The sequence below is a fragment of the Salvelinus fontinalis genome, chromosome 17, assembly GCF_029448725.1.
Source record: "Salvelinus fontinalis isolate EN_2023a chromosome 17, ASM2944872v1, whole genome shotgun sequence".
NCBI classification, from domain to species: Eukaryota; Metazoa; Chordata; class Actinopteri; order Salmoniformes; family Salmonidae; genus Salvelinus; species Salvelinus fontinalis.
The window spans coordinates 41,517,449-41,532,862 of record NC_074681.1 but is presented as its reverse complement, the minus strand read 5'-3'; the positions used below and the strand labels follow the sequence as shown (position 1 = coordinate 41,532,862).

General features: G+C 44.9%; 1 protein-coding gene across 2 annotated transcripts in view; it reads left to right on the top strand.

The window, feature by feature from the left end:
- The window catches only part of LOC129814410 (cAMP-specific 3',5'-cyclic phosphodiesterase 4B-like), a 144,408-nt gene that overhangs the window by 116,497 nt on the left and 12,497 nt on the right, over positions 1–15,414 (top strand). The window contains exon 8 of one of the 2 annotated variants that reach the window (XM_055867516.1): positions 8,851–8,963. In XM_055867516.1, coding sequence (XP_055723491.1) covers positions 8,851–8,963 — 113 coding nt within the window. Of the gene's footprint in view, positions 1–8,850; positions 8,964–13,155; positions 13,582–15,414 lie in introns of those variants that run through there. The other variant, XM_055867517.1, reaches the window with a different exon arrangement.

The window sequence follows — 15,414 nt, the reverse complement described above, 5'->3', positions numbered from 1 at the left end:
AGCACTTGTCCACTACCCACATGGTGGTTCTCTGTAGCACAGTTGATAGAGCATGGCTCATGCAACTTTATAATAGAGATATCCTCAATGCTGCTGCCCGTGCTGTCACAGACCATTATAGCACAGATACAAAGATGAGACCGCTAGATATCTCTATGGTGTCAATTGTGTCGGTTGTGACCGTTTTGGGTTTGGACAATTTTGGACTTTAAAGAATCCCCATAGCTAAATATATTTGTTTTGGACATATGCACATCCAAGCAAACATCTATTTTAGTCACAAAACCTTACTTTGCATATAGATGTTCGGTAGTGACAAAAAAATACATGATTATTTACCAAATTGCTCACTCATTTTCTCCAAATTGTTTGTAAACAGACTACTTACCATGTGGCCATGCTGGAGAGGGGAGCAATCCCATCACCTGGTGATATTTGTAGGGGATAAGTCACATTCATTCTACAGTATTTTAAAGGTGCAATATGCAGAAATTGCTCCTCCATTTCTGTAACGGTTGTCCTCTTCCTCTTCATCAGAAGAGGATGAGCAGGGATTGAACCAAGATGCAGCGGATGTTGAAGACATATTTATTAAACAAGACTGGAAAAAACACGAAACGAAATACACTTGGATAAACTAACAAAATAACAAACGGTGTAGACAGATCTGGACGACGGACTCACATAACACACGAGAACGCACGAACAGTGAAATTAGCCTACACATAAAATGACGATGAACAAACAAACCGAAACAGTCCCGTATGGTGCGACAAACACTGACACAGGAGACAACCACCCACAACGAACACTGAGACAACCTACCTAAATATGACTCTTAATTAGAGGAACGCCAAACACCTGCCTCTAATTAAGAGCCATACCAGGCAACCCATAAACCAACATAGAAACAGAAAACATAGAATGCCCACCCAAACTCACGTCCTGACCAACTAGCACATACAACAAACTAACAGAAATAGGTCAGGAACGTGACATAACCCCCCCCATAAGGTGCGAACTCCGGGCGCACCAGCACAAAGTCTAGGGGAGGGTCTGGGTGGGCATCTGACCACGGTGGTGGCTCAGGCTCCGGGCGAGGTCCCCACCCCACCATAGTCAATCCCAACTTCCATTTCCCCCTATGAATGACCACCCTCATCTTACCCCCACTAAATCCTTTTGGTAACATCGACACCAGGGGCAGCACCGGGACAGAGGGATAGCTCAGGACAGAGGGATAGCTCAGGATAGCGAGGTAACTCAGGATAGAGAGGTAGCTCAGGATAGAGGGGCAACTCCGGACTGAAAGGCAGCTCCGGACTGAGAGACAGCTCTGGACGCTCATGCATAGGCGGAAATCCCAGGGGGGACGGGGGGACACGACCCCCCCATCTTGGGAAAAATATGATTTGTCCCCCCCAATATATCACTGTAAACATAACTATGTAATTTCAATAATATTAATAATACGTAATGAAAGCACTTGTGCTGATTATAGACACTTAATAGCGCATTTAAATTTCAAAAGATTGCGACCCCCCCCCCGCCCTTTGCCTCACAATGGTTTGATCCACTGCCAGTTCTTTAGCTGGCAAGGTAATAGAGAGTTCGTATCTACTGTCCGAAAGGGACATGTACGTAACTGACGTGAGGTTAATCCAGTCAATCCATAGCAGGTCCATAGCAATGTTATTTATTTATTTTTATGTTGGCAGGGTTCACACACTAGGGGAATTTGCAGAGCTAGCGCGCAAACTAAAGCAAACATTAACTATCAAGCTAGCTAGTACCTATTCCATTTATGTGGCGTCGTCAAAGATGGAATCTTTGCTATCGTCAGTTTATTCCAAGATCAGCATGCAGCTGTAGTGCTTCGACGTCCCTGTGATAAGGTTAGCAATAAACTGAAGTCCAAACTGAACAGAACAGAACTACACTCTCTTCTACCATTGTCTTAAATATATATAATGGTCTCGTTGCAAAAGATAAATTGTCGCTAGTGAACTTTTTTTATTTTATTTTATTTCACCTTTATTTAACCAGGTAGCAAAGATTATAGCAAACACACAGAAACGGAATTGGTGCTCGCTAGCTTTACAAATTCAGCTATTTTTGGAAGCCAGCCAATATGAAACAAACTATTTAAATTACAAAAGGTTGCAGCATGTGTTGTGTAAATGTGTGTGTGTGCAGCTAGGCCAGCCAGCCAGCCAGGTAGAAAAATGGCAGAAAAAAGTAATAAGACGGACATCAGAGTATTTGTCAGTACACCAAAACGCATAGTAAGAACTCTAGTATCCTAATATCTCAAAGACTAGTTGATAAAATGTTCATAAGAAAGAAGTGAAATGCTAATAGAATGTTTCACAATGATGTCATTAGGCAGAGCAGGCAACAGATGGCACACAGACAGCAGAGTTGGGGACAGATATGCAGGGACAGATTGGCAGACAGGGAGTCTCAGGTAAGTTTGTTGAGTCTTTGTTTGGCAACATTATGAAAGGTTCTCCATTTTTTTGACTTGTAAAATAGGGACATAATTGGAAAATGCCATGGATACCCCCACTCTCAATTTAAACTGGTGACTAAACTAAGATTTGTTTACGGCAATGGTATTGCTGTTGTGATTAATTGTGTAGTTTTGGGTACCGGTAGTTAGGAGTACGGCAAACACCTTATTTATTTTCTAGGAGACAGACTGAGTCAGTTAGGGTGGTGAAAGGGAAAGAGCCAGGGAGAGAGACTTCAGAGGACAGTGTCACAGCCACGGCAGGACCAAGTGTCACCCTTGTTGCCAGCAGCACCAGTATAGGGGACAGTGGCACAGCATTGTCCAGTTACCACAGTGATGGCACAAAACCATATCAGCCACACCCACAATTTATAGAACCGCAAACTCTTGCCAACAGAGTGTTGAGTTTCAAGAGAGATGGTTTCGCGATTTCCCCTGGCTACATTATAATCCATCAATAAAAGGAGTGTTGTGTTTTCACTGTAGCCAAGGGTTTTCAAGCCAGCCATCTTTTGGCCAAAGAGCTGATGCTGCCTTCATTAGTGCAGGATTTAGGAACTGGAGAAAAGGCATTGAAAAATTCACAGCACATCAAAATTGCCAAACCCACCGCCACTTTGTAATTGTAACAGCACACCAGCTAAATCCAATCAGTGTCCAGTTATGTCCAGCGCGTGGGGTAAACAGCAGGATGACGCAAGGCATTGCTTGATGAAAATTGTTAGTTCGGTGCGGCATGTAGTAAGACAGGGACAAGCCTTTAGAGGCCACACGGATGACAGTGGGAATTTATACCAGATTTTGAAACTTAGGGCAGAAGAGGATGATCCCATTTTACTGAAGTGGTTAACAGAGCGTACCACAATGTACACAGGCCCAAAAGCACAGAATGAAATTCTGAACATCATGGCCAATAGTCATTCGAGGCATTGCAGCTGAGATTAGGTCTCTTCCGATTGTACAATTTTCATTAATTGTTGATGGTACTCAAGATGTCTCTGGTGCTGAACAGGAGAATGTCTGTCTGCGTTATGTTGACCATGACCTTGTCCCTCACAAGGAGTTTATTGGGCTATACAGGGTGTCGGAGACAACAGGCGAGGGCATTGCGAAAGTGCCAACTGATGTGTTGTTGAGGAAACCCGCAAACATATGCTCGGTTCTTTTGTTCAGTAGTGTGTATAGCAGTGGTTCTCAACCTTTTTGGGGTACTGGAACCCCTGCATATTTTGAGGCAAGGCAGGCAAAGTTTTGAGCGGTCCTCAGGGACCTCCACCCCCTCTATATTATATGTAAACTTACTGGAAACCTTGTGGTACTGACTACATTCATTACACTTTTTTATTTCACGGACCCCTTGCAATTAGTCCATGGACCCCTGTTTGAGAACCCATGGTGTAATTGATAGTTGTTCTTTTGTTTAGTAGTTTTCAGTACACTTACAAATGATTTATTTCATGTTATTTTATTTAAAATGGCATACTTTGTGCGACATACTTGTCCATAGCTGCTGTTTGAAGAGTTGAGACACTGAAGGATATTTTGTTTGATTTATTTGGGTTTTTCATTGAAGTAGTTATTTTGCTTTTAGAACTGTACTTATTTTAAGCTTTTTGTTCTTGCAAAGATATTGTAGACTCAGGCCAGGTGGACATATTTAATGACTATATAAATGTATCAGAAAAAGTCAAATTAAAAGGTCAATTCAATACGGAGACCAACTTTGTGATGGTTCTCAATGGAGATTCTTTTAGATGTGATCACACCATGTTCATTGTATTTATGAAAACTACACCCATACAGTGTACAGTACCATTGTCACCTACTGACCTTTCTTGATATTGCTGGTTGTAAGTACGAATACCTGCATACATACTGGACTGGTAAGGAGCACTGCTATAACTATTATTAGTAGTAGAATTATAATGATTTAAACATTTGAACAAGTTGGGAAAACCCTTCAGTTAACTACTGTACCTATCAATTATCCAGTTGTAGGAATTATGGTTCCTCAATATACATTTAACAACGTATGCTATGTGTTACAGCACTACTTTTGGTGTCCCCCTCAGGAATTGCTCTTGAGAAAATGTAATGTAATTGTCCCCTCCAAGGTTGATCTCAGATTTTCGCCCCTGCGCTCATGGCTGGCTGACGGCTCTGGACGCTCATGACTGGCTGACGGCTCTGGACGCTCATGGCTGACTGACGGCTCTGGACGCTCATGGCTGACTGACGGCTCTGGACGCTCATGGCTGGCTGAAGGCTCTGGACGCTCATGGCTGGCTGACGGCTCTGGACGCTCATGGCTGGCTGACGGCTCTGGACGCTCATGGCTGGCTGACGGCTCTGGACGCTCATGGCTGGCTGACGGCTCTGGACGCTCATGGCTGGCTGACGGCTCTGGACGCTCATGGCTGGCTGACGGCTCTGGCAGATCCTGTCTGGTTGGCGGCTCTGGCAGATCCTGTCTGGTTGGCGGCTCTGGCAGATCCTGTCTGGTTGGTGGCTCTGGCAGATCCTGTCTGGTTGGCGGCTCTGGCAGATCCTGTCTGATTGGCGGCTCTGGCAGATCCTGTCTGGTTGGCGGCTCTGGCAGATCCTGACTGACGACTGGCTCTAGCGGCTCCTGACTGACTATCGGCTCTGACGGCTCGGGACAGACGGGCGGCTTTAATGGCTCGGGACAGACGGATGGCTCAGACGGCGCTGGGGAGACGGATGGCTCAGACGGCGCTGGGGAGACGGATGGCTCAGACTGCTCCTGTCTGGCGGAAGGCTCTGGCTGCTCCTGTCTGACGGAAGGCTCTGTAGGCTCATGGCAGACGGGCAGCTTTGCAGGCTCATGGCAGACAGGCAGTTCATGCGCCGTTGGGCAGACGGCAGACTCTGGCCGGCTGAGACGCACTGTAGGCTTGGTGCGTGGTGCCGGAACTGGAGGCACCTGACTGAGGACACGCACTTCAAGCCTAGTGCGGGGAGCAGGGACAGGACACACTGACCTCTCGAAGCGCACTATAGGCCTGGTGCGTGGTACCGGACTGAGGGCACGCACCTCAGGACGAGTGCGGGGAGAAACAACAGTGTGCACAGGACTGAGGAGACGCACATGTGGCTTAGTGCGCGGTGCCGGAACTGGAGGCACCGGGCTGGAGACACGCACCATAGAGAGAGTGCGTGGAGGAGGAACAGGGCTCTGGAAACGCACTGGAAGCCTGGTGCGTAGTGTAGGCACTGGTGGTACTGGGCTGGGGCGGGGAGGTAGTACCGGAAATACCGGACCGTGAAGGCGTACTGGCTCCCTTGAGCACCGAGCCTGCCCAACCTTACCTGGTTGAATGCTCCCCGTCGCCCGACCAGTGCGGGGAGGTGGAATAACACGCATCGGGCTATGTAGGCGAACCGGGGACACCATGCGTAAGGCTGGTGCCATGTAAGCCGGCCCGAGGAGACGCACTGGAGACCAGACGCGTTGAGCCGGCCTCATGACACCTGGCTCAATGCCCAATCTAGCCCTACCAGTGCGGGGAGGTGGAATAACCCGCACTGGGCTATGCACTCGTACAGGAGACACCGTGCGCTCTACTGCGTAACACGGCGCCTGCCCGTACTCCCGCTCTCCACGGTAAGCCTGGGAAGTGGGCGCAGGTCTCCTACCTGCCCTTGGCCCACTACCTCTTAACCCCCCCCCCAAGAAATTTTTGGGGTCTCCTCTCGGACTTCCAGCCACGACTCCTTGCTGCCTCCTCATACCACCGCTCTTGGGCTCTCGCTGCCTCCATCTCCTCACGAGCGCGGCGATACTCCCCAATGTGAGCCCAGTGTCCTTTACCATCCAGCTCATCCTCCCAAGTCCAGTAGTCCTGTGTATAATCCTGCTCGAACTCACGCCGCTTGGTTCTGGATCTTTGGTGGGTGGTTCTGTAACGGTTGTCCTCTTCCTCTTCATCAGAAGAGGATGAGCAGGGATTGAACCAAGATGCAGCGGATGTTGAAGACATATTTATTAAACAAGACTGGAAAAAACACGAAACGAAATACACTTGGATAAACTAACAAAATAACAAACGGTGTAGACAGATCTGGACGACGGACTCACATAACACACGAGAACGCACGAACAGTGAAATTAGCCTACACATAAAATGACGATGAACAAACAAACCGAAACAGTCCCGTATGGTGCGACAAACACTGACACAGGAGACAACCACCCACAACGAACACTGTGAGACAACCTACCTAAATATGACTCTTAATTAGAGGAACGCCAAACACCTGCCTCTAATTAAGAGCCATACCAGGCAACCCATAAACCAACATAGAAACAGAAAACATAGAATGCCCACCCAAACTCACGTCCTGACCAACTAACACATACAACAAACTAACAGAAATAGGTCAGGAACGTGACAATTTCCTGGTTGCTGAAATTCTAATAGTTTGCCTAATTTCAGTTTACGCGACAAAACAAGCAGTCATTGTGTACGGAATCTTTGTACCATCTAAACTGCTGTGACATACAGTATATTTTCCATAACCAAAAAGATTGTAATTTCAGCTGTTTGAATCTGGTGTACAAAACCTAAAGTAAAAGACGCAAAAACTAAACTTAAGAACGGAAAGCATAGAAATAGCGCACATAGAACGTACAGTATCTACCGCTTCTTAGACTTGCTTTCAATGAGAATGACAAATCTACAACTCACATTTCCATGTGAATTTGGTCGACCAAAAATCACTCATGTCACACTTCTGAGAACATGGCAACCATGTCCTGTATATATTTGGCATGACGTTGATAGAATATTCTCCTAACACTCCAAAAACGGGACACTGGAATATTCCTGCAACGTTCCAATGAAATGTGTCGTCTAGAACATTAATATTGAATATTCTGAGAACATGGTTCTGGGTAAGTTCTGTTGGACATTAAGTTAATGGTCTCTTTGAAACAGTCCTTGCACATCACTGGAACATTCCTATGAACACGTAACCTAATGAGACAATTAAGGGAGCGTTCTCTAAAGTTGTGGGAACATTTGTTGTTAGCTGGGTGTCTCTCTTTCAGGAGGATCAGAGTGAGGAGAGCTTGTTGGTCTAGCACGGTGGTGTGAGCTTCTGCAGCTCGCTGAAGACCCTTTTAGAGGCTTTCAGTTGCTGACCGATATGTTTCAGCCGGGTTTCTCACTCTCTCTTTTAGTCTATCTATCCATCAATCGCTCTCTTCTCTTTGTCTTTCTCCATTTTTGTATCCTAATTTCTTTGGTACCCACTTTTTTCCACTCTATATCTCCCTCTTTCTCCTGCCTCTCTCTTTCTATGACTCTGCTCTCTATCCAAGGGCAACAGAATAGTTTTCCCAGTGTAAGCCTCCTAGACATACACCATGCAACCGTTAACACGTGTAAGTATTAAGGATCTGTCCCTCTCCTCAAGCCAACCCCATTAGCCATTGAGGCTATACAGTACATTATAAACAACAGTGTAGCCCTGGTGTGTGTCTGCCCTGCTACTCTGAAGTGAAACGTCTCGTGCGTGGAGGGTGAGTGAGTGCGCTGGCAGGGCTCCGCCTCCCCCTTCCCCCTCAAACCCTCCTCAGGCCGGGGGGGCTCACTGACACATCAACACCACAAGGCGAGCAGAGTAGCAGACGTAACCACCTCGCACGACTTGGTTAAGGAGAGAGGGGGAGGGAGAGCAAGAGAGAGAGGGAGGGAGAGCAAGAGAGAGAGGGAGGGAGAGCAAGAGAGAGAGGGAGGGAGAGCAAGAGAGAGAGGGAGGGAGAGCAAGAGAGAGAGGGAGGGAGAGCAAGAGAGAGAGGGAGGGAGAGCAAGAGAGAGAGGGAGGGAGAGCAAGAGAGAGAGGGAGGGAGAGCAAGAGAGAGAGGGAGGGAGAGCGGGAGGGAGAGCAAGAGAGAGGGAGGGAGAGCAAGAGAGAGGGAGGGAGAGCAAGAGAGAGCGAGTGAGAGAGGGCAAGCGGGAGAGCAAGAGAGGGAGAGAGCAAGAGAGGGAGAGAGCAAGAGAGGGAGAGAGGGAGAGAGTGAGGGAGAGCAAGAGAGAGAAGGAATGCGGGGGCATAGACACATTGACACAGAGAGAGAGGGTGACACTACTGCAACTCTTAGCCTCTTTCCTTGACTGAGAGTGCATTTGAGTTCACCGGACCACCACGTATGATGAAGGATCACTGCTCGCCTCTTCACGCCTCCCCACCCGGACATCCTGGGACCCCCATACGGCTTGGCCACACTGCCCTGGGACCCCCACCGCGCTCTGTGTCGGACATGGAGCCGCTGCGTCCTGAGTTTGTATCTGCTGTGTGTCTGTTGACAGACGAGTCGTACCAGAAGCTGGCCATGGAGACGATGGAGGAGCTGGACTGGTGTCTGGACCAGCTGGAGACCATCCAGACCTACCGTTCCGTCAGCGACATGGCTTCCAACAAGGTAAAACTGAGCTGGACTGTTGTTTATATGACCATAACGCAACCACAACACAACTATAACATAACCACAACATGACCGTAATGGAACAACAACACAAATGCAACAGAACCAACACAACAGTATTGCAATTGCAACACCTCACCACTGTAATGTAACCACAACACAACTGCAACTCATCATGACCATAATGCAACAACAACCACACAAACTTACTATAACACAACCTGAAACGAACCACTTCAGTGCATTGAGACTATTGCTGTGATGATATTCTGTTGTATGATCTGGTTAGTAGCTCGTCGGCATGATAGTACACAGAAACTAGATGTGGCTTGAACTCGATTGAGATAATATTGGACTTATGTTAAGGCTGCTTGGTGCCAGCACAAGAGCTCTTTGAGTCTTTACTGTGCAATATGAAGAATGCTTTGATGAACTTTGGGGTTGTTCCACGAAATGAGTCCCTTTTGCATCCCTTTGATATTTTAAGTAGAAACTGTGCACCAATATTGGATTTTAAAAGCCTGGTGTATTAAACGAAGTGCCCTTTATTAATATAGACCACATGTCAAATTCTATAAATCTGATTTTTATATGACCTCTGTGCACCCTCTGTGACTTCTAGGACTTCTTAACCTATAAATTCCTCAAGTTTTCACCGTCATTGTGAAGCCCTAGTTATTTTCTTGCTTTGACAAAGTCATTTCTGAAGATTGTTTATTTCATGTGATTGATTTTAAGGAATAAAAAAAAAACGGACCCTCATTTTAAGGTAAACCCTGTTATGTGAACTGAACTCATTTTAATATAGTGAAAGTATTCCTTTGAAAATATTTTTTTCTGAAGAAACATTGAACATCTAATAGTTAAATCATAGTACTGTAAAGCAGGTGAGATGGTTCTACTATTTTTGGCCATTTTCTGGTGTTTTGTGGTGGACAACTCAGCAGTCCAGGTATAACACGTCAACTCTGTTACTCATAGATAGACAGGCTAGAATTTTTTTTAACATTTTTATTTTGTTTGTGAAGATTGCATTCAAATGCCCCTCCCTGTTGAACACAGGCTTCCATTCCTCCTGTCACAATGGGAATCTATGGCTGATTTAAGATGAAATCCATGGCTGATTTAAGATGAAATCGTCTTTATTTGGCACGTTTAATACACTTACTATAGTCATTTTTTTATTTAACCTCTTGTGATGGGAAAATATGTGTTTTATTAAGTTGAACATGTGCTCTTTATGACAGAATGTTAAAAGGAGGAGAAATAAAACATGTTTATTTCTCGCCAAGTTACACTATCCGAAAGGGACTCACTTCGTGGAATGACCCATTGACGTACTTGCCAAGTGGTTAGCATCCTGCGGTTGTGTGTGTGTGAACGGCTACTGCTCTTTCATGGCTCTGCTGTAAAATGCACAAACAGTGGAGAGTTTGCATAGAGGACCATAGACTACTGCTCTCGCTGAATAAGACGCCTATCTGAATACCAATCTATCCATTTGTTGTCTTTTCTGTGTAAGACTGTGATATTAATGAATTATATACACAATACAAATAAGTCGCCATCGTGCCTGATAGGTATTTTTGTCTGATGACGTCATCGCGTCTGGGATAGCTCATATTAGCCAGACTGGCTCAAACAGTTTTCGGAAAACCATGACCAAAACCTGACGTTTCTTGCTATAACTCTGGTTTTATAAACGGTTTTAGATGAACTATTATGAAGTCAGTCTAATTTGACACTAGCGTACTAGGCTAGGCTAGCTGATACTGTTGGTGGCAACGTTGGTTAGCCTTATGGCACTTTAATAATGAATAATGATAATGAATTTGATTTATGTAGTGACTTTTTTTTTAATGTTCTCAACACTCTTACGAGGGGAAACTCACCTCCACTCTTTTCTACAATTAGCCTACTGTAAAATAATGTATAACTGCACAGCAAACTCAGATAGAGAGTAGACCGTATGGTGACCAAAATACGCTAAGGATTCTGCTTGGGAGGTCACCCTTCTTCCCCTGTCCTACACAGTGACATTACAGTGGAGTTGCGGTCAAAAGGAAGCGCCAACCCTAACTGTGTTGACCGGTGACCATGACATGCGTTTCCCGTCTCTTTTCCTGACCACCACACAGCCTCCTCTTCACCCTTTCCCGGGCCACCAGACTACAATGGCCCCTAAGGTCAAGGCCTCCCTTTATTGTTATCAACGTCACGGGGACTCGACACAATGAGTCCGGAGACCCTGAAGACACGCAAGTACAACATTCAGTACTCAGCCTTCCGACTGAACTGGAGCCATTGTTGACCATGAGTCATAGGCCTCTAAGATGGATGGTTGACGGTTAACCCACGTCCAGTGTGTTGGGAATAGGACTGGGGAGTGGAGGCTAGAAGGTCGCAGGTTCAAATCCCCAGTCAGATGACTCCTCTTGTGCAGTGGCGTGTGAGGCACGTGGCATTTATTGATCTATTATATTGAGAATGGTGCAAAATCCTCAAATGCTGCTCACGGCATGCGTTTGCACTTTGCGAAGTGGGAAATCTCATAGCATGAACCAGAGCTGAAGGGCAAACAGTACTTGTTCTCTTTTAAATAGGGGACTATTCCATTGGTTGGTCCTAACCCTGGTCCACTGAGTGTGGAGGCTTTTGTTTCAGACCAGCATAAGGAGCAATGTGGAATGGCCCCACCGAATCCAATGTTTTCGGGGTGGAACTAATTAACCCTATAATGGAGGTTTCCACAGGTGTATCCCGGGCTTGGACCACACACACACTGTCCTGTTAGGCCACTCCAAAGTTCCAATGACCTCAGAGGAGCGAGCTCCTATAGCTGCTGTTCTAGCGCCACTGTCATTAAGTTCCTCACACATCCATACTGACGTTAGCTCTGGGCCTTAGACAAACACAGCCATCTGAATCCAGTTAGCGAGAGCGGCTTTACGGGCTAGCGTGCTAGCCTAGCATTGAGTGCTAGTAGGAAACTTTAACTCGCGTGTGGTCATTACACTTTAAAGTGCTGCAGTCTTTAGACCAGAGTGACGGAATTATTGAAACAGATGTGGAAGTAGGGTGGGTAATGCGTTTTAAATGACTGTTTGATAATAATAGTGTTTGACTAGTAGTTGTACTAATGAGATGAAACTTATTTTTCTATAGTTGCAGGTCCTTTCACTTTTTTATGCCTGCACAGAAATTGGCTTTGTATCTACAAACTGCTTTGCAGACCACAAAGATTTATCCAAAATAACCTACAAATGTTTCTATTAAACGGTGGCCTTGATTTTTATAAGATTTTCTTACTAGACACAATTCCCCACAAGCCCTGCGGGAAACAGGTCTGTCTCAGGCTGTAGTCCTTTGTGTGTTTGTGGAAGTGGACGTGTTTAAATATACTTGTGGGGACCAGACAATTTGACCAACTTGGGACATTTTGTTAGTCCCCACAAGGTACAATGCTAATTCTAGGGGTTTTAGGGTTAAGGTTAGAATTAGGTTTAGGAACTAGGGTTAGTTTTAGGGTTAGGAGCTAGGGTTATGTTTAAAGTTAGATTTTTGGGTTAATGTTAGGGTTAGGGTTAGGGAAAATTGAATTTTGAATTAAACTGAATTATGTGTCCCCATAAGGTTATTTATACAATACTGTGTGTGTGTGTGTGTGTGTGTGTGTGTGTGTGTGTGTGTGTGTGTGTGTGTGTGTGTGTGTGTGTGTGTGTGTGTGTGTGTGTGTGTGTGTGTGTGTGTGTGTGTGTGTGTGTGTGTGTGTGTGTGTGTGTGTGTGTGTGTGTCCGTGGCCACTACAGCTGTTTACCCTGCAAACAGCCCAAATTAGGACACAGGGACTGGCACAGGTTCGAGTCATATTAGGCTTTGCCTGCTTGGGTCAGAATTGCACTATGCTAACGTTGCAATCTGCTGTATCTCTTTGCTTTAAATCAACCAAGGCCAAACCGCCAATCTAGTTTCATTGTGCCAACATTGCAGACCTCCACTGCTTTATCTTTTATTTAACCAGGGACGTCACATTGTGATTTAAATACATGTTTCAAGTGTGCCCTGGGTGGTGCCTTGCGAAATAGACACAAATGTAATCTTTTATCTTTCACTTTCCTCCCCAATAGTTTACGGTACACTGCGTCAGTGTGATTGCCTGGTATTTTGTAATGAGGGACTTTGCCTACATTACAGGTCAGTGCCGGGGGCATTGTCAGGAGGCTCTTACCAGTAAATTACCACAGTACATTTTGTCAGAAGGAGGAAGCTGGTGGGGAAGGAAGGGAGGGTGGCGACAGGCACGGAGCTACATTATGATAGAGGAGGAGTTGTTTAGCTTAGTCTCTGTGTGGGCCAGTCAACCAGCCAGCCAATCAGTCATGTTTTATTGTTTTACGTTTCCTGACTGTCGCCAGAAGAGAGTAGACTTGAATACAGAGAGGAAGCAGACCCAGAGAGCGAGAGAAACAGCGACACGCTAACCCATTTGAGAGAAGTTTTAACACAAGTTTTGGAAAATTTATATTGTACGTGTGGCATTGCCTTTGCAATAATGGGACTATGCTGCTCTGAGACGAACAAGAAAACATTTGGGATACTTACAAGTTGGAAACAGGTGAGTTTGTACACTACTTGTTTTGCTAGAGTGAGTATCTACTCTCTTGTCTAAGGGAAATGGTTTTACTCAATAACATTTGTTTTTATCTGAATGTAGGGACTTAGTCAGATTGTATGGGTTTGGATCATACACTTGCACTGGCATTGTAATTTATTTACAAAAAACTTTCACTTCACTTTAACCTTTTACTGCATTGGACTACATCAGGGTCACAGAGTGATTCTTGGTAGTCTAAAACAAATCTACTTTGAAACAAAAGTATGCACCTCACACACATGGTTATGGGCTTAAAAAGAAGACGACACTTGTACCATGTCAGATATAGAGTTGAAATGTACTACATTTTGAGTATGCATCCCAATATTACACTTTTATATACATCACAGAAGACTGAAATAAAAAAATCTGTTGGACATAGAAACACTGGATTTTCATCTGGTTGTTAAAAATAATCTTTATTAATGATGAAATGATGAAAAATATGAAGAACATTCCACCCATGAGGCCAAAGAGGGCACTTCGTCATTGACTGCAGGAAAGGGCTACGTGTTGGTCTTTTGAATTCCATTCAAAGTACAGTAGTATTCATGGATTATATTGTAATAGATAGCATAATAACTAAACATAACTCTATTAATGACCTAATAACCTCACAGTGGTTCAGTATTATGCTGTATGTCCAGGAATTTACTTTCTGCATTTCCGATGTTGTGTCTATTTTAGAGATGAGGGTCATTCAGACAATGTTTGAGTTGTTCAAACTAGGGCCAGTAGGAACATAATCTGATATGTTGTTTCAGACTTGAAAAAACTAGTTCACCAGTTAATGATAATAATACAGTGTAATAATGTATTGGATTTTTTCTATAGCTCTTTTGCATGCGCTCAAAACGCTTTAGCCTACAATATAAGGGGGAACCTCACCTCCTCCACTATCCATGTGTATTCATGCACACAATATAATGCATGGTTAGTGGGTCGGATAGTGGTTATCGGAATACAGAATGCAGTGACATTATGCAACAAGGAGCCGGTTGAAAGCGCCGTTGACATCTTTCATAGCCTGCGGTGGCGCTCATCTTATCACTACCTACTTTGAATGTGTTCACTTCAACATTGTGAACGCTTAACACTTCAATACTGTGAGGCTCATTCACCACACAAATGTACACTCGCTTTCGGGAGCGCCAAATAACAACCTGTTGTCACAAGTGTGTTACCCCAAGTCTGACGTAACTGTGTGAGTAACGGCGCGCGTTGAGTAATGTGTCCTACCCGAACACACTCATGTTTCCGTCATCCTGCATTAACACATGGTTTACGGATGTTGTATGACTACCATATGGTGCTGGCGTATGCTAGCCTACTGAACGTCGGTATGACTACCATATGGTGTTGGCATAGCTCGGTATGACTAGCGGGGAAACACAGAAGACATAGTGTATGACTCATATGAGTCAATTTGCAGAGGTCACGAAGTACTATGCAGTATGCATAGTACCTTTACGCCTTCAGTAAGAATATATTACAAATACGCTTGAACAGAATATCCGTAGTGGATTTGGACATTTCCAGTTCGGGAAGTTTTATGTTTTTTTGGAGGGGGATTTATAAGACTGTCTCTAGCAGTTGGGTTTGTAGAGTTGAGTGCAGCCAAAGCTTTGAAAGACGGAACTTTCAAAGTTGTGTTCAGGTTGCAGTCAATGGGAAATAACAGACCGGTCTGCCATATGAGAGCCATTCACTGCTAGAGAGGGTGCGATTTAATGGTTCACTGAAAAGGCACCTGTTTGAAACAAGTTTGGCTAGAAACGACAAAACAAATCCAAG